We start from the raw sequence: 20,958 nt of genomic DNA, 5'->3' as shown, positions 1-20,958 counted from the left end.
TGTTCCCATATCAATCTTTTAATGGGGGGGGTCCACATTTTATCATATGGTTCTTTACTGTGACCTGTGGGAAGCAAGACTCCATTGCACTGTTAAGATGTTCATAAAAAGCATCCACACCTTTTCCTGAGTATTGCTGGCGTCAAACTCATTGATTCAAACCGGTGTTGACGAAGACGATGTTGATTAGGGGAGTCGGTGGTGATGTACACCCATAGCAAAATATAGCAGGTAAGCCGGAGACCTCCAGAAAGGTCTCCGGGAGGTCTCCAACATGTTTCACAGGCAAATTAGGTATCCCAAAACCATATGTTCTGGGATACGTAGTAAGCATTTCTGGGAGGTCTCCTGGAGATCTCCCAGAAGCCGCTTTCTGGGATACTTCTTGGCACTAGCTCCCAAAAGTCTCCCATAACCGCCTAGGTTCTGGGAACTCTGGGAGACTTCTCGGCACTAGCTCCGAAAGTCTCACAGAGTTCTGGGATACCTATGGAAGTTCTGTATTCGCGACTGAATGGAAATATTAGACCAAGTTTATTCCCGATCTCTTCAATATTAGCTAATATTAGCGCACCAATTAGATAATAACACACAAGGATGAGCAATTCATGTGGAATGAACCACAGGAGCCTGCAATGCCTTCTATAGGATCAAGGAGCTAGTGGTGAGGGGGTGAACTCTCCAGTTCTATGCTATTGTGATCCAACCGTGCCTTTGGAAGCCCAAGGTGATGCTTCGGGAAAGGGCCTTGGCTTCGTACCTCGGCAGGCCAGTTTCTTTCACAAGCCGCTGTATTTGCTGAAACACGATACAGCCAAATAGTTGGTCAATTGGTTAATCATCTCAACAATCAACACAAGTGCTTCATCACCATGGAGATTGAGAAGGCGGGTCGCATACCTTTCCTTGATGTCAAAGTACAAAGATCTGACACTAGCTTGAGTTTTTCCGCCTACCGAAAACCCACTCACTCACATACCTTCACTTCACCAGTCTACTCACCATATGTCTGCCAAGAATAGTGTTGTCGACGTGTTATGAAGAACATCGAAAAGATGAACTCAAACACATAATATATAGATATGCATATTAATTTCCTTTTACACACAGCTTATACTTGACTTCAAATATTCTTTCTTTTAACTCTTCTTCAGGACAAAGTACATGAGACAATGAGACATGTAACACTTCATGGAACACTTTAAAACCAAAGCACCGTTTGGATACGTATCATAATTTTGAAACCCGTTGCTTGGTTCACATTTGTTGATGACACCTTCGTCGTCTGGCGAGATGGCAAATTCCTCAATCATTGGTCAAATTGGTCAATTCCTTAATCATCTCAACAATCAACACAAGTGCTTCATCACCATGGAGATTGAGAAGGCGGGTCGCATACCTTTCCTTGATGTCAAAGTACAAAGATCTGACACTAGCTTGAGTTTTTCCGCCTACCGAAAACCCACTCACTCACATACCTTCACTTCACCAGTCTACTCACCATATGTCTGCCAAGAATAGTGTTGTCGACGTGTTATATAGAACATCGAAAAGATGAACTCAAACACAGGAAAAGCGTTGAACAACGAAGGCGGTCAAGTAACAGACAGGAGAACAATCAGTAGATGTGGTGGACGTCTGGACGATGAACACAAAGGCGTTACCTTCATGCCATATAAAAGGTGTATCAGACAAGATCTGCCGGTTTCTAAATCGTTCAGGGGTTAAAACATACTCGGCCAAATTAAAAGACATCCTAAAGCCACCCAAAAGATTATCTGCCCAATGATCGTGCACCATGTGTGTACTCGATAGCTCTCTACCTAAGTTACAGTGTCGAGCAAGGTCAAACTAACGACCATTAAATGTCAGAATATCTGAACACCCAAGAGCTACAAAACAAAAGCAGGAAGAGGGCTCGGCATTGGCTGAACATGCTTGGAAAGAAAGTCATGAGCCTCTGTAGGATGAAACCACCAAACTATAGCACAAGTCCCTCACTTTGGGGATGAGTTTGACCTGTGAAGCGTAAGAAATCAAGAGTTAATGAAACGTCTATAGAAATGACGGCAAAGACATCAGTCGTGTGTGGCGTTCTCTATTTTCAAACAACCAATCACACAGCCGCTAATCTCTTACCACGTTCGCAATGAAGTAATATACGCTCATCGCGCATCCACTCGTTCTCAAATGATCATCTGACGTCAGTCGATGATCACCGACCTCATAGGCAAGGGATCCCTATTTATTTAATAATCACACAAAGAGGTACGGACCAATCTACTTTGTTGCATCAGCAGATAGGTGAGGTCTGCTTGTTTTCTGTTGACAAGGGGTAGTCTTCAGTGAACGGCTCTTTTCAGAAGTTTAAATTAGCAGATAGGCGAGGTCTGCTTGTTCCCTGCTGACAAAGGCCAGTCTTCAGTGAACGGCTCTTTTCAGAGCCACCAAACCTTTTACATCAGCAGATAGGCGAGATCTGCTTGTTCTCTGTTGCACAAGAGAGAGACCGTCTTCAATGAACAGCTCTTTTCAGAGCTATCAGTAGGCAAGGGGTGGCATATGTCTCATTTTAGGTACTTTGTCCTGTAGAAGTCAGTGCTACTCCTGACGAACCCGCAACATACTGCAGTTACTGTCCGTTTTCCTGCGTATGTTAGAAGTATGGGGATTTGCCTAGTTAACGTCGCTGTGTGAAAAATAACCGGCCAATATTAAAAGTACTCTTCTAAAATATAGTTTTGTAACATGTCCTAAATTTTTTAGCTAATTTAGATGTTTGGAAATATTCGCACTTTGGTGTTTTAGGAAGGATATGTAAACGACAGATAACACCAAAAAATATGAAGAAATTATTTCCAAACCGTGTTACGGCCCACAGCCATTATGTTTCTCATTTTCAAGAATGTGGTTAACAATATGCACAGTATTGTCTCATTTCGTGAACAAAGGCCACACAGTAATTGTTACCTTGCGTTTGCTTTATAATCGTTCACCCAACTGAAACTATAATACCAGCTCATTGCTCATTACAGACACATGTGTGTGTGGATTTAACCAGAGAAGATCTGATGTAACATAGTTGAGCTGTTTTCAATGAGTGTTATCTTGGTTTAATAGCTTTTAATGGGGTTTAAGTCCTGCAAAGGTCGTGGTGAATTCTACTGTAGACATGACTGCATCATGAAAAACTTACCAATAATTATTGATAAAATATTCAGGTTTACAATCAAAACTTTGCTATTATTGTCTTTATGTACCATGACCTAAATGGCCATCTATATTTGCTTGCCTCTCAAGTGTTTCCCTGTTGGCCTTCCATACAATTTGTCACACCTATTGTTCAGGCATATTGTTAACCTGATGTGTTATTCAGATTTCTTTAAAAAAAAAAAATTAAAATTTTTAATAATTAAAATTATTGTTCTTCTAAGCTCTTCTAGCGACTACACTATATAGCTGGTTCCCGTGGCTGGTTCCTTGATATAAAATGTTGTATAAAATTTTAATAATCAAAATTATTGTTCTTCTAGCGGCTACACTATACATAGAGCTGGTTCCTTGATGATGTTGTATCACACTCCGGGATCACACTGTTGGTCTACTGTTTTAAGGGCTGGGGTATGAACGTTTGGACAGTATTTATTTTGGGACATCAGAGCACATCAGACGTATCGAATTGCATTCTGAATACGAAGAATGTCTTTCTGATATCAAATAATTTTCTTTTTTGAAATTCGCAATTTAATACACATTTTATGGCAAATCATTAAAATTGATATTTTTGATATTTAACAGTACTTGAAGTAAACTTTATAAATCTGATGATTTATACTTAAAGTGTATGTAGGTGGGATGAAAAGCCGACGATCAATTAAAAATTTTGACCTTTCGTATTGAAGATATGGATTTTTTTTCCCAAAAAACCAAAAAAAATAGGTCTTTTTGGGAAAAAAATCCATATCTTCAATATGAAAGGTCAAAATTTTCAATTGACTGTCGGCTTTTCCTCCCTGCTACATACACTTTAAGAATATATCATTAGATTTATATAATTTACTTCGAGGACTGTTATATATCAAAAATTTGAAAAATATCAAATTTTTATAATTTGTCATAAAATTTGTATTATATTGTGATTTTCAAAAATGAAAATTATTTGATATCAGAAATACATGCTTCGTATTCAGAATGCAATTCGATAGGTCTGAGGCGCTCTCGTGTCCTACAAAAAATACTGTCGAAACGCAATAAACGCTCATTTTAGAAACAATTTAATTTCAATCGCACTTTATTTAGTGGTGCGCGCCCATACGGTTTGTATGAGTATTCGCAGCTGGCAATAACAGCTGGCTGGTGACAGGCTTCAACAAAGAACTACTTCCGGATCGAAAAAAAATGCATTCATCACGAAAAGCCCATCGTTTTGGCTGATTTAAAGGTAATATTATAATTTTTACCAGGATTAAATTGACTAATTGTACACATAACGAAGAGGGTGTTATAAATCCGTACAGAAATAAGATCAGTTTCGCAGCTCAAACCGTTCTTCTCTTTTTTTCCTGGTCTGGTGTGTTACCGTAAAACGGGGTGAATCGGGACAGTTTGGGCATGGCTTTAATTGTATTTTTTTCTTTGTAAAATTGTAGCTTCAATTGCCACAGTCATTGGTGCATTTTATGTCCACACATGAGATCTATATACTGGTAATGTTAGATTGAGTGGATTTCAAGTGCTTTACCTCTTTTTTTTTTAGTGACTGTCCCGGTTCACCCGAGTTTGGGGTGAATCGGGACAGCAGAGTAAATAGTATTTGATGAAGGTTTGAATTAGTTTTTGCCCGGGGGGGGCACTCACATTTGCCAGCTATACGGGTATGTGCCGCGGCGACGACCCCCTTTTTCAGAGCCCTGGCCGTTCCCTAGACCCCTGAATTCATTGATTGCCGCTCTGATGACTCAATTTTTTTTTTTAGCCGTTCGCTAGACTCACAGAATTCATTATCTCCTCTCTTATTGACAATAGATTGGCATGTTTTTCGCGCTTCGTTTACAAGCCCAAAATCTCGCCCAAAGCTACTTTTGCAAGCCCAAAAACTTCCTTCAATGGGGATTTTCCATCATTTTCTTCCCCATTTAACACATTGTAAGGAATAAGGTGAATTTTGGGCTCCTTTTTAGGCAACACTGGGCCAGTTTTGTGATTGTTTTCAAAATGTAAACATCCATCACTCGAAACTTGAGTGTGCGAGCTGTGCTGTGTGTGTGGCCATGACATTGAAAATCATCGGACTTTTCGGCTGATGGTGACATGAACATTTTGATGAATTGAGACCATCATTGGGAATAAAACTGGAAGTAAATATTATGACTATAGTACCTCAAATATGTACACTTCATTGGCTGGCCCGAATAGTGAATTTAGAAGTGATTTTCGATCTATCAGCCTGGTGGAAAGACTGCCGAATTCTGCACACTTGACATTTATGGCTCGATCCATTCACTATTAATTATAATGTTTTTCTTTGCGGCAATCTCAGGTTTGCTTGTAGTACTGCTGCTATAATTATTCAGTAGGTGAGAAAGTAGGCCAGTACAGGGAATTTAGGCTATTTGTCATTTTCTTATGATCTGGAATGATGTTATAGTAGTTAGTACAAGTTAGTCCGAATAATCAGACCCAGAACAAAATATTAATTTCTGACATGATCGTGTTCTGGTAAGTACAAGTCATACCTAGAATATTTTCTCAATTTGAATTTTATCCTTTCTAGATGATTCACCCAAAAATAAAAATCATCGTATAGAATAGATCCCTGTAGGCTCCCTACTAAGGGAGCGATCGTTATTTATGGCAGGGGGGTAATGGGAAAATTTATAGGGGAACACAATTTTATTTTAGTCTTGAGAGGGGGAACCTGGAATTTTTAGTTGAACCAGGAGGGGGATTGTGAAGTTTTAAATGGAGAAATTGGGAAAACAAGGAGGAATGCGGAAATTTTGAGCGGACGCGAGGGGGGAACGCGAAAATTTTTGTTGATATTTTTTTCCAAAACGCCCATCCCCCACCTTGCGGTAAATAACGATCGGTCAAGTGTGATGCAGACATTCTGCTTGGAATGATCCAGGTCCAGATGTTGAGATACATTTAATTTATTTTTCATCCCGATATACTTAATTCGATGCACAATTTTTGACAAGAATCGAAATCGATTTTTTCGAAAATCTGTGGCAAAAATGCAACAAAAAAAATTGAAAATTACCCTGGATCAGTTCTTGAGACCCCCATTGGCGGCTGATCAGTTCCCAAGACCCCCCTTTTTGACCGGCCAATCAGTTCCCTAGACCCTCCCTATTTGACGTGCGATCAGTTCCCTAGACCTCGAGTTCGAAACTGGCGGTGGCACACCCCTACCCAAAAAAAATGTGAGTGCCCCCCCCGGGAGTTTTTGTACCCTTTATCCCCACAAATGAGGTGAATTGGGACATTAAACAAGTATTTAAATACTTCTCTAATAATTTAGAACAATTTAATAACAATTGATGTCATGTTTACTGCCATAACTTGAATGTTCTTTGGTACCCCCTCAACTGGACTGTACTTGGTACGGTAAAAAAGTAATAAAACTTTTGACCTTCACATTTCATGTTAAAACTTAAGTTTTCATTGTTCTTTTCTTATCACTACTTACATAAGGTAATACTACAGTGTTTCTTACCAAATAAATACTGCATTTCTCCCTAAACATTAAAAAAAAAAAATACCGATATAAATCATGTGTCATTTTTAAAGGAAAAAAATAACGAGCGAGCTGTGACTTTCAGACAAAATGGACAACTCGCACATACTGCAGACAACTGTTAAATGTTCTTGCTACTTGCATGTGATTTTCCATCAATAACAATTATCATGTACATACAGCCTAAAGCAAAACAACCTTTGGCCAAACACATTATGGGCAATTTAGCAATACCATACTGGTACCAACTTGCAACCAGTGCCATTAAAAACAACTCACGAATGATTTCTATCAGTCCAACAAATTGAACATTGGCAAACATTTTCCAACTCTAACAGCAATATTCAAAGCATAATTAACTCAATAATTACTGGAACTTCAGGATAAGACTAACAACATTATAGTTCAAATGGTTGTCCTCCAAAACTTTTTTGGGTTAAGGGTGGGTGGCTTTCAAATTTGTTTTTCTAATTTTCTAATTCTAAGTCAAATTATAGAGCTACCCAATGACCTGTGCCCAATGAAGGTGCAAATAGGTCTGTTTTACCAATACATATCTTAATACAAGTTATACCATTAAAGATACAAACAAATTAATAACAATATTTTAAAAACAAAGTATGTATTTATTTAAAACCTGAAAATCCTTTCAAAAAATTATTTCTGGAATTCTGAAAATTAGGTGTGGTAAAATTTTGTACCGGGACAGTAAAAACTCACTTCCTGTTTTTAAAATTAGTGGTGGGTGGTACCGGGTAGAGGACAACTAACTATTACAGGCTTAAGGTGATGCCACATAGAGAATAATCCAAACTTAATACCATTAAAGCTACAGTACATGTACATTGTGTCCCAATTCACCCCATTCTCAAAAGTTCAAATCTGAAAAGTACAAAAATCAACAAAATTAAAAATTTCTTTGGACTAACCAAATTTTCACTTTTACAGCACATGTATGACACTTTTTGTGAGGTCCCTGTGCATTTCCAGCTCATTTCCTCCAATGGTTCCACTGGGAGGGATAAAGTTCTGACCACATCATTTTTTGGAGCAATTGGAGGAAATTTTCATTTTAGTGTCCTGGGCTCCATATTTCCTGTATCACATGTGCAAAGCCACCATTCTGATACTGACAGTCCATTTTTTTAACATGGGAAGAGAAACACACAAAACAATCAATTAGGTTTGAAAAATTTGGTGTCAAAAAACTTTTTGTGTTTTGTCCCGATTCACCCCGGTGTCCCGATTCACCTCGTTTTACGGTACTGTGACTGTTAATGCAATCATAATAATTCATATGATCATGATTGACAATCACTGATTGAATCAGCAATCGACCATGCAATACAATACATACGTACATCGAATGTATGGAGCTGGTATTAGTCAGAATAATCAGTCCCCGATCATAATATTCATGATTGAACTGTTCATTCTGGACCTGAACTGTTTCTATTTGAAATCTTGATGGCAAACTGGAAGACGCACATACTGACGTACGTACATGTACATGTATGGTCGAATCCAACGAAAAGTGTACACGGCATGTTCAGGGCCATAACTTAAAAGTATTAATCAATTGGCCTTCGTTTTTGTATTGTGTTTCTTCGCCGTGCTCATACGCTTCGCGCCATACATGATACGACCCCCTTCTGTGAAAAACTTAGACACAGAGACCCCAAAACATGCTATTTTTACCCATTTTTTCAAAATATTTCTTAAAGTATTTTTAAAAACATCTAAATCAGTTATGAAAAGAAGTCATTGGATTGAATCTAAATTGATTTCCTGAAAGGTGTGTATTCAAAGATTGCCTGTTCAATTTTTCACATTTTTGTACATAATTATGAATTTTTTGTGATAATTTTTTGAGTGGTATTTTTTTACATTACCTACGAATACAATTTTTCATAGCACTAGATATATCTTTAAAAAATGGAAATCACTAATAAATGCGCAATTGATACAAGCTTTGATATGTCCAATACTGAAATGCATTGCATTCGGACATCTTTATTATTGTGTTTAGCTACCAGAAATTCTAAATGGCACAAAGGTAGGTTTGGTAAAAAATATGCATTACCTCCAATACATGTTAAAAGCTGTGTCATTTCCACAAACTGAAGGAATAGTAAACAATAGTTAAGCAATAGGTGCAGGGTAATACACTCTTTATTTCTACCAAGTTTCATTAGCCTGCGTTTAAATATTTCTGAGATGTCAACAATAAAAGCAAGTATTCGTAGGTAAATTTCGGTAACCGAATGTTACCTACGAATACAATTTGACATCATGACAGTATTGTGAAACTCCGCCATTCATGCCAATGCCCATATTGGTACATAACAAGGTCTGTATGTTTGCTATCAAATCATATGTCAATGAAAGTTGCGAATTCACATACATGCCCACCATGCAAAACTGAACACGGCTTAATTGTTGAAAAATATGTACTGAAATAGACGACGGTCTGCTCATTTGAAAGAAAAATCAGATTCAAGAAGATTAGAAGGGATAAATACTTGGATTTGTCAGCTGTCATGTGTGTTTCATTTTAAACGTTTACCGACCTTCTGGTTTCTGAGTAATTTGTGTCCAAATTGTTTTATTCGAAGGTAACTTGTGACGCTAAGTTTACCTACGAATACCATGGACAAAAACGACTTTTCTCATTGTCTCATGATCTAGACAACACAGTGGTGGACCCTAGTATAAAGCTAATTATAGTTGCCCTCAAACGAAAGGCCACAAGACGTAACTGACTCCAAGATGGACTTCACAAGTCTGCAATAACGGTTTTAAGCGATTTGTGTGCAATTAAGCAAATTAAAGTCACTTTAGTGCCTTTGTTTCTTACTTCAATCCTCTTTCAACCACTGTGAACCGACATTAAATACATGATAGGGTCTCAGGTATCAATAAACGCATTACATAAAAAAATGATACATTCAAAGTGCTTTATAAAATGAAGATTTGATTATATATCCACCAAAAGTCTAATTCTTACCTACAAATACTGAAATGTTACTTACGAATACAGCATAATACATGACATGTGTAATGAAGTGAGGCTACCAATGGAAATTAATTGTCAAAACTTTAAGCGGTACCCCGGACAATATTATTACCCATACGGATTCATTCAACAATTATTTATTATGTAAATTTGCTGTTTAACTACTTGTATATCAAAATGAAGTGTTCAAAATCTTGCTAAAAGCATCAAAAAAATGTTGATCTTAGGTAAAAGCACTTATTCATTTGGACGTACCATCTGAAAGAGATCTAAAACTACCATTTTATTCATTCATTATCATAATAGCAAAATTTGAACCTCTAAACTCAATATAGAAATTGTTAAATCGCTCATGTTACCTACTTAATACCGGGTTTCTTCACCTATCATTTTATAAAGCATTAGGTGTATGCGTATAATTCCTAATATTCCTGAAAACAGATATCCCACTCGTTCTTATACAATATGTAAATTTATTCATACTCATTTGATAAATAAAATACAGAAACTGACCTAAACTTCATTTTCAAAAATAAACTAGCATAAATTGACTAAGATCATATTGATCGCGTTATAAAAATAAAAAAACAAATATTTTCTGGTTGAGCTAGCATTTTCCTGACACCCGTGGTCTACATTACACGAAAAAAGTGTTAATGGGAATATTCCATTTGTTTTAGGGTGATTAGTATTGCGATAGTGAAAGCATCCTAGTGGTATTCGTAGGTAACATTGGGTTTTGATGTCACATTTACTATCACACGTCCTGGATTTATTTTTCAAGATTAGTGATGGCACTTTTGGTTCCTATAAGGCCAACATGGCATCAATCAATGGGCAAAAGGAAAAAATTGTGGAGACATTTTTATTTTGGACTTTTATTTTTGGCCCGTGGACACTTTTGGTTGGATTCAACCGTATGTAGGTCGTAGCTTTTATTCATGCTGCTTGAATCGTATAAATTTACTGTATTATTAAAATACTCGCCAAGTAAAATAAATAACATGTATACATGTATGTACTACTTACTAGTACATGTAACACGAGGGGATGAAATGTCCAGGGGATGAAGTGTCCAGGGGATGAAGTGTCCAGGGGATGAAGTGTCCAGGGGATGAAGTGTCCAGGGGATGAAGTGTCCAGGGGATGAAGTGTCCAGGGGATGAAGTGTCCAGTATTCGGGGTATGGCTTTGAGGAAAAGATGTTGACAAAGCCTTTGCAAAATTTGCAATCTTACACAGAAATGATTTGTCAATTTATAACAAAATAACAAATCATACATTTTTTGTAAAAGGGCCTCCCTCACCAAATTTTGAGAAAGTTCACAACTTCGGACGATATATTAAAGGGGCATTTTGTGATACACAGCCTGAATCAGCCTCATCCCCCCACTTTTCCCAAAAAAAGTTGAGATTTTTACACCACTGGATACCTCTGGCAACATAATGTTTATGTACCAAATATTTCTTGCAGATTAATTCGTTTAGCAAAAATATCGCCAAATTTGAATTTCGTTCTGGTGCACCAGAACGAAATTACAACTGAAATTTTGGAAATAAGCTTTTTTCGTGGATATCTACTGAAAAATGTCATAAAAAGAGGATGCTAGGATCACGAAATCCTCCTTTAATATATATACATTACCCCTACCTAACCCCTGTCCTGAAGAAAGTGTTTGCAATGTGTTTATAAATGATAACCAAGAACTTCTGTACATGTTTTTGTTCCACAACATCTACTGAAACAAAGTAAGGCCAGGGAGCAAATAAAAACATTTTTTTGTCTTGTGGGGAAAAATGAATGTCTTCAATACCAGTACGAAAGGTAACAATTTTCAAATGATGGGCGGTTTTTCCTCCCAGCAAACACTTAAAAGTACATTTCATTTATTAAAATAAATTTATATAGTTTACTTTGAGGACTGTTAAGGGGCTGTGCAATAATTATGAGCCATGGTGGGAGGGTAAAATTGGGGCGGGCAAGAAATTTTTGGCAACCTGAGAGGGATGATTCCTGCATTTTATTCAAAATCGTGAATTTTGTCAAAACTGCAGCACCTACATGTATGTAAAATCTTGATTTTTGCAGGGCATGTTTAATGAAGTATATTACAATCGTGTAAAAAAACAGAATTTTGAAAAATATTTTGGGCGTCCTCAGCAAATGTTATAATATGGCTTTAAAGTTTGCAAATTGGGATCCAAAAAATTTGGTATGTGCAAAGGGGGGGTCAAAGATTTTTTGGCAGGCCGAGAAGTGGGGGGCAACCAATTTTGGCGAGCCGCATGGAAATTTTACCTCACAGGGGCCTCATTAGACTATGCCATAGTCGATTTTTGATAAATAAAAATGTTATTAATCATGATGAACGCATTCAGTTAAACTCGAAATTATACTGACATTTATTACATCAAAATACTAGTATAAAATGGTTATGAAAAAGTTTATATAATTATATTTGTGACAGTAAAAGTAAAGTATAGGCCCTACGAGGCTTATATTATTGAATGCAACATATCATAATGGCATAATTATAATGACACTTCAATACTGAACAATTCTAATTTTAGAATCTGCCAGTTTATTATCCGAAAAACCGACTATGGACTTTCACTTTTAAGCAGAACTTTACCCCCTGTTTACCCCGGGACTTCGTTCTCTAAAACACACTGTCAATCATACTTGTTTATCAATAAAATCTAATCACAAGACTAAGCATGGTGGTACAATGCGTACGTTCATCCGCCAGCACAAAAGCGCCGCATTCCCTAGATAGTTGTGTACCATGTATAGTTAATGGTACCAGTACGTGTCGGAGGATTTAAACAATAATGTGATCTGGGCGACCAATCACAAGCCAGATTCATTTAAAGATGCATTACATCATGACCAATTTTAGTTAGGCCAGAAATTGGCCTAACTCTCCATAGAGTCCCATGTTAAAAATGTTAACTGCAATCCAAAGTCAGTAGTCCACTTGGGAAGCTAACAAACAGAGGGCGTCGGTGACTGAAAAGATCAGTTGTGAAAATCTATCAATTGTGCACACATTAATTAAATCAGAGTTTTAAGCTTAAATGTAATAGCCAGAGTATGCACAATTGGCAAGTGGACTACGGAGAAGTCTAGGGCCTCATAATTATTGCACAGCCCCTAAACATCATAAATATTGTATTATATAAATTTTTTAATTTTTTAATAATTTGCCATAAAATTTGTATCATATCGTGAATTTCAATAAATCAAAATTATTTGGTGTCCAAAGGGCATTCCTCGTATTCAGAATGCAATTTAATATGTCTGATGTGCTCTTATGTCCCACAGAAAATACTGTGCAAACATTGCTATCCCTTACATTGCACTTCAGCTCAATTTTAGACTTGCAAAATAGGCAACCTTAGCTCTAAAAGATACAGGTCATCAAATTAACTATCAAAGTATCATCCAAACTAGGCAACCTTTGCTCTAAAAAGGATTCTGTTGTGTTTTAAAGTAATAAATTCTGTCAGTTGCTACCGTAACCACTCGGGTATAAGCCCCCCCCCCCCAGATGGCAGATTTCACTTAAAAAATGGGGGTGGGCTTATAACCGGGGAAGGGCTAGTGCTTGAATTTAAAAATAAGAACAATCACCCCCCCCCCCATTTGTGTATGCCCAATGTACCAGTAATTTCTATCATCTATGTCAATTTCTTAAAATTATAAGTGTGGAATGTTATATCAACAGATATTTTTTTTTTTTGTTCTTAAATATGAGAGCAAAGCATTGATTTGATTTAAGAACTTGGCCAAAATTTAGTACTGGGCTTATACCTGAGTGCACCCTTGTTCCCAGAATGTTTTGAAAAATAGGGGGTGGGCTTATAGCCGAAGGTGGGCTTATACCCGGGTGGTTACGGTATATATGATATGTTTTCAGCATTATTGATTTACGAGGGGGTATCAAAAAGTTTTAGAAATCGCCTAGAAGTGAAAGAGCTATATCAATGAAATTTTGTCAGTGCAATCATTGGTCCTTATATACAATATGGTGCAAAAATAGTCCCATAAGTATGTTTACTTTTTTTTACAGGAGCTAGATATCACTACCTGCCTATGTAACCGCATAACCAGCAAAATGGAGAAAATTGAGGCATGCAGCATGATTAAGTTCCATTTTAAGGGTTACAGTGCCCAGAAAATCTGTGATGAAATAAAAATTCCTTTTCCAAAAAGCGACAGTGACATATCACAATCACCACCGAAGATAACTTTCATTGCATCATCAATTTTCTAGGCACTGCAACCCTTCAAAAGCAGGATCTTAATAATGCTGCTTGCCTCAATTTTCTCAATCTTGCAGTTTATGCGCAGTAACTGGGGCAGCGGGTTATTGGCATCTAGTGCCACCTGTAAAAAAGTAAACATACCTATGAGACCATTTTTGGACCATAATGTATAAGGACCAGCGATTGCACTGACAAAATTTCATTGATATAGCTCTTTCACTTCTGGGCGATTTCTAAAACTTTTTGATACCCCCTCGTATTTATTTTTATATTTTATCACAGGAATTGGACATTCTTTTGGCAGAAAGCTTCCAGACTGTAAACAACAACATTGGACACCACAAGAAACAATTGGCAAATTCCTTTTTAAAGTAAAAGATACAATACCACATTAATATGAAATTAGTGATTGTATCTCACCACCAGAGAACAACGAATGATGATGTTAGCAAACTTTGAGGACTTCTCCATACACGCTGTGTATTCAGAACATGCGGTGTATTCATGACAGCCAGTGTGCTTGTTAACATGTTGCCATGGAAACTGTGACTCTGATGTCATGACACCATTTAGATCCAAGACAAGATAACGGATCTTAATTTATTATTAGATTGCGACTTTGAAACCGTCAATGATATCAAAATGTCTGTATCACGAATCGATAAATTTCACATTTTTATCCTAATCCTATTTTTATCAGCTATCTTTCTCATCAACAATCTGATGAATTCTGAGATGTATCAGTGTATTGGGCTCACCCCAAGTCAAGCTCAAATATCATCCGGTACATCCATGGACAAACCAGCCGATGCACACAATTCAAGATCAACACACGACTCTTCAGGACCAATGTGTTGAATCGTGATATCAAATTTAACATCAGCTCTAACGACGTTATTGTGTTTCTTCATATTCAGAAGACAGGGGGTACAATATTTGGTCGCCATTTAGTGCAACACCTTGAACATCAATGTAACTGTAGCAACACAAGTGCCAAACGCTGCGACTGTTTCCGTCCGAGTGATGACCGGGGCATTTGGTTGTTCAGCAAGTTTTCCACTGGGTGGACATGTGGTGTGCATGCTGATTGGACAGCTCTTAATAGCTGTGTCCAGCAGGTGTTGAATAGGAGAGAGAAAGCAGCCAAGAAGCGAAGGTGGGTTTTATAGACTTCAAAAATCTAAAATACAAGGTTTGTTGGGCGGGTACTAGGTACAAATGACCATACGGGGACGCGCCGCAAACATGGGTAGCACTTTCGACCTTTTCGTACATCAATGATCCTTTTTCTAGGTCAATTTGGGTATACATTTTGTACGGATGGGTCCTTTTGTCCAAATTTTCTCCTTTTTTTTTTTTTGAAAATAGCCCAATTTTGCTTCAATTTAAGTTAATTTTTTTGAAATTTCCCCAAAATTTTGTGAAAAATTTGTGAAATCTATTAAGTCAATTTGGGTTCATTTTGGCAGAAAATTTTGACTTTTGGTATATCGATGGGTCCAAATTAAAATTTAATGGAAATCATACATTATGGCTTTAAATGCATTTGGCTGCCTCTTTTTTGTGATTTATACAAAATATATAAAATCAGTTTTGATAATTGCCAGAGATTTACAAATTTCTCTCACAGTATATGGTACATCATTCTTGAATAACAGCTGTTTAAATTGGACATAGACCACTAACTATCCCGGGCACCCTTGTCAATGAGAAGTGCCCCCCCCAGTGCAAACTGTTTGACCTACATTGTACTAATACACCCATAAATCTTAACATAGAATATTAACAGCTTTGCTTTTATATTCTCCTACTGCACTCTAATAGGTACTTGTACATCACTCAGTTACGAGACCCCACCACAAGATATCTAAGTGAATGGAGACACGTCAAGAGAGGAGCCACATGGCCATCAAAACACATGTGCGATGGCCGCCTACCAACATCACAGGAAGTTCCTCTTTGTTATAAAGGTGAGAATTGGATTGGTGTCGTGCTGGACCAATTTCTAGATTGCAAATGGAATATGGCTAACAACAGACAGACAAGAATGCTAGCGGATTTAACTTTAGTGGGCTGCTATAATCTTACTAAGATGCCAATCGAGGATAGGAACTGGCTGATGCTAGAAAGTGCCAGACGAAATCTCAGACGACTCGCTTATTTTGGTCTTACCGAATACCAAGCGGAGAGCCAGTATCTATTCGAGCAGACATTTGGTATGAAATTTACAACTACTTTTGAACAGCTGGAAGAGACTCATGCAAGTCGGTCGGCAGTGACGCCTGAGCAGGTAGACCGGATTACAAAGCTTAATTTTCTTGATGTGGAATTATATGAATATGCAAAGACGTTATTCTTACAACGGTTAGAATTTATGCGTCATAAGTCATCCACTAACAATGTGAACCAAACAGTGTAGGTGTACATTGTATGGGAATTTGTGTGTTTACAGTATGAAATCCATTCCAGTTGAAATCCACAAACCCTCTATAGAAGACATGAACTTAATCTCCCACACAGGGAGTGTGAATTTCAAATGGGGTTACCTGAATGAGTGACTCCATTTGAAATCTTTACTCACCTGTGTGGGAGATTAAAGGTCATGTTTTCTATAGGGGGTGTATGATTTCAACTGGAATGCCCATTATGATGGTACTGTCACAGTTTAAGGCACACCATTCAGTTTGGTCTTATAGCACTATGGGTGCCCCAGAGCACAAATACATGCGCAGTGTAGACAACCAATGGATTTAAGGCACCATTAGTGCTATAGGACCATAATAAACATTGTTTCTTATCAGTACCATACGTAATTGACTCTTCCATATTCTTGTTCAGGGTAGCAGGGTTACCATCAAATTTCAACCTAAAGTCGAATCTTCAAAATGTTCTTTTATGTGGTCACCTTGGGATAAGAAGTGATCAAATTTGGCAAAAAATCATCTGTAATTAGATAAGATAATAAATACTACATAAGTTGCTGCTTTATTTGGTAATCGTTGTTTTGTAGAGCTCGCAAAAATTTGCAATATTATTGCTTAAATGTGTCACAATTCTTGTGGTTCACAATACGATGCGCTGTCAGCGGTTGCTCTTGCCAGTCCCAATTTTTTACTTCCAAGATTGCCATCTTTGTTCTAGCCACCATTGGATTGTCATGCGAGTGTAATAATAATAAATGTTGATAACAGTTTCTTGAAACATTCCATGTGATCTACTGTAATTGTAAATGGTTGTTTTTCTGTGCAATCTTGTGTAATTAACATTATTTACATTTTAAACACACAATTAAATTTTTTCCTGTGTTGTATAAATTCATTAAAAGCAGCCTTTGGATATTGACTGTTTCCCATGATGTGCTGCATATATTTGCTTCTCCTACCGCTGGAGGCGCATCGTATTGTGAATCGTCTGAATTCTGTTGTTTTGTTTACATTATAATGTCATTCCAGATTTAGTAATGCCTAAGTAAGTGTTTTTCTAGCAAATTGAACAGTGACTTATGTTACACACTGGTTATATGTATATGTTATTATTTTGTGCAAAAAGTGTTACAACTCAGTCTGCCCTCCCATGTAAAAATACAATATCTGAAAATATATGTAACATTTCCATGAAATATAGATGTTTATTTTTTGCCACATAATGTTAGTTTTTGCTGTCAGATATCCCCCCTTCTGAGCCAGAAACAGCACCAATATCGCCAATACTTTTATCACTATCAGTCCATCGGTAGTGAATGAGGTTGATCCTGTTGATGTGTTATGAACATCCCACATGCCATGTCATGTAGAGTGTTATGAACATTGTGTATGCAAGTTCTACTAATATTTTGATTGTATGAATTAAATTACACATATTTTGTCATTTTGTTAAAAATCTCAAATTTTGTAACAAATACAGCATATAAACTAAAGTATTGATTTTGGTAGGGTTATGTTAGCTCATGAAAGTATATTTACAAATTTACAATCATGTAAAATCAGAATTTTGATGAAAGAAATTGTGGGTGTCCTCAAATATTACAATATTTATACTTTAAGACACAAAGACACCAATGTTTTTGAATCAACCTGCTGCCAAAATTAATGCAATATGTACAGGTAAATTTGTGTGGATTTGGAGGCAGACATACTAATTTTTTCAATCAGCCTGCTCCCAAGGTGAAATGCTCTTCCACATTTGATAGGCTACAATATACACTACCAAATTCCTATTGCTGCTAACCCCAGAGGTAACCTGCTGCCCAGCTATAGTGGCTACTAGAGTACCCGTTCAATTCCAATCCAGTACCAGTGTGTGTACTGAATAGTTTAGGTGATTCTGATGTGTGTACTCTTAAGTACCCACACAGGTACTCTGCCAATTAATAAGCTGGGCAGCAGTGTATCTCGGGGGTGGGCAGCAGCAATAACAATCTGGTAATGATATGCTAAGAAATGATAAATAATCCCATAAAAAAACAGGAATTACAGTTCCAGATATTTTGAGATTATGTAAGCAATATGATAGAATTTGACCCTTTATTTTACATCAATCTATTGCATTACATGTTGTTGATTTGTCTGAAGTCAATATAAAGTGTCAACAAATGTGGACCAGTGTAACATTCAGATTTTACCATTTGAATTTTGGCCACTGAAAATTGACATGGGGTCATGGATATCAAACCTAAGGGCTGGAATGGCCATTGAAAGATACTGGCTTATTTTGAACGTTGGAAATACTCCAGTATGGTGCTTTATCGAGAATGAAAAGAGACATGCATGAAGTTTGGACAGTTTATCACCAGCGTACGAAATAGGGCCGGCCATTGCCCTGTAATTTTTTGGCCTGGCCGGTAACTTTTCTGACTGGCATCTAGTTGCCGCCCCGGCTGGCCGGTAAAAGGTCAAGCTTGGCTGGCCTGTAACTTTTTGAGGCATATTTCGAACACTGTTTATCACCTTCCTACTAAGAAGTAGAATAACTAGAATTATATCAAGTTACTTGAATCATGGAGGCAGAAATCTATAATTCTATGCGTATTTTTTTTTCTATTAAAAATAAAGTTTCCTCATCCTTGAATTTTCATCTCAAAAGATAATTGCTCAATTTGCACATAATAAGCAATTGAGGCTCACTGAAATATGATATAATGTGCCATTTATGATGTTTTATTGTGAGACTAGTATACTAATCTCAGATTTTATTTGAATCACTTAGGGACGCACCATTAGATTCTCAGGGTGGGGGTAGGAAGTTTATCAACAAAAAAAACTTCACCAACTACATGAGCAAAAAAAAAAAACTTTCCCCACCAACACTAAAAAAAAATTTAAAAAACTTCCCCACCTAACTGTGCATAAATGCATGAAATAAAAAAAAAAACCATGCCGCCTTTGGCGGCCAAAAAAATGACTTTCCCTGACCCCAACTTCCTACCCCCCCTGAGTATCAAATGGTGCGTCCCTTATTGGGGTGGACCGTAGGTCAGGTTACAGTACCTGGTCTATTCTTTGGCTACAATGTAGAAATGTGCAGTATGAATTTGATAAGCAGTTGAGTTGCATGTAATTGTAATAAGAGAGTTCACAGTAAACTGCAAACCATTATGTTATTTTCATTTTTGTGTGTAAAACACACTGTACATGTACGATGTTGTTATCCTTTAGTTGATAAGATTTCTGCTAACTCATTGGTCAAATACCACTTGGATAAAAATCAGTATTACCTGCGTACTCCTCATCAAAATACAGGCAGGTAATATTTCCCGTATTACCTGCGTAGTCCTAACATGCGCACGTCTGCGTAACATGACTCGCGCGATATCCTAAGACTTCACACCTAAATACTTCACACGCGGCATGGCTGCACTGTTAAAAAACAAGGAAGAACTGGCCTACTTTTTAGAAAGATTATCAAACTAAATTCCTTAAGCAAAGTTTACAAACCAGTAGGAAGGTAATAAAATTCATGTTCACTAAAGGATAAAATCGTTAGCCCCTGCTTGTTCTCACTAAATACCGGAAAATATCTACAGTCTGGTGCCATACCAGACCGTAGATATTTTCCTGTATTTCGTAAACAAACAAGGGGTAACTACATGTAATAATACCTGTATGACCAAATGTTATAAATATACCCTATTCGACCTAATAAGTGCCCTCCCCTAATAAGCGATACCTGTTGACTTTTCTTACTTGCTGCTATTTAAGCTTTTTAATGTACTTTTTTACAAAGTATACCAGTTGTTTTGTATGTAATGTCCAGTTTACCTTTTTTGTGTGAATTATTAAGCACCCTTCAGATGATTTATGTGGGTATTACTGGCGGAATTATCCGCCTCTAAGGACTCTTTTGATTGGTTACAAATTAAGAGGGCTATAATCATGTATTGAACCAATCAGAGATATAGTAAGAATAGTCAGTTGTGTTGATGGAGATTAAAAGGGCATTAAATGATTTTTTCATGAAATTTTCATGATCCACAGTATCATCCCCACTTTTCTAAAAAAAAAAAAAAAAAAATTGAGATTTTTATATCACTGGAAACCTCTGACTACATAATGTTTATGTACGAAATATTACTTGCAGATTAATTCATTTAGTAGAAATATTGTGAAATTTGAATTACATTCTGGTACAGAACAAAATTACAACACATTGTCTACGGAGCAGTGTAATATGCTTAAATCATGCATAAATCGCAAATGCAAAATTGGAATCAGCTAAAATTTTGGGAATAAGTTTTTTTCATTATCTACTGAAAAATGTTATAAAAAGAGAAAGCTTGGATCACGAAATACTCCTTTAAGCTTAAAATTGCTTAGAGATCTTATTACTCAAATAGCTTCAAATGATTGTATCATGTAATGAACCAATCAGAAGCACTGTTAAAAAGGCAGTATCGCGATGGTGTTAAGCGCCTGGGTGCTAGTTAGGTTGAATATGG

General features: G+C 36.9%; 1 protein-coding gene across 1 annotated transcript; it reads left to right on the top strand.

The window, feature by feature from the left end:
- The first annotated feature begins 1,554 nt into the window (after positions 1–1,554).
- LOC140154514 (heparan-sulfate 6-O-sulfotransferase 2-like) lies at positions 1,555–20,518 on the top strand. Its single transcript, XM_072177084.1, has 3 exons — positions 1,555–1,684; positions 14,760–15,180; positions 15,849–20,518. The coding sequence occupies exons 1-3, from the start codon at positions 1,555–1,557 to the stop codon at positions 16,441–16,443; spliced, it is 1,146 nt and encodes a 381-aa protein (XP_072033185.1). The 3' UTR covers positions 16,444–20,518.
- Positions 20,519–20,958: the final 440 nt, after the last annotated feature.

Source organism: Amphiura filiformis, chromosome 6 (genome assembly GCF_039555335.1).
Source record: "Amphiura filiformis chromosome 6, Afil_fr2py, whole genome shotgun sequence".
Taxonomy (NCBI): Eukaryota; Metazoa; Echinodermata; class Ophiuroidea; order Amphilepidida; family Amphiuridae; genus Amphiura; species Amphiura filiformis.
The sequence above is the reverse complement of the archived record's forward strand: the minus strand, read 5'-3'. Positions and strand labels throughout refer to the sequence as shown.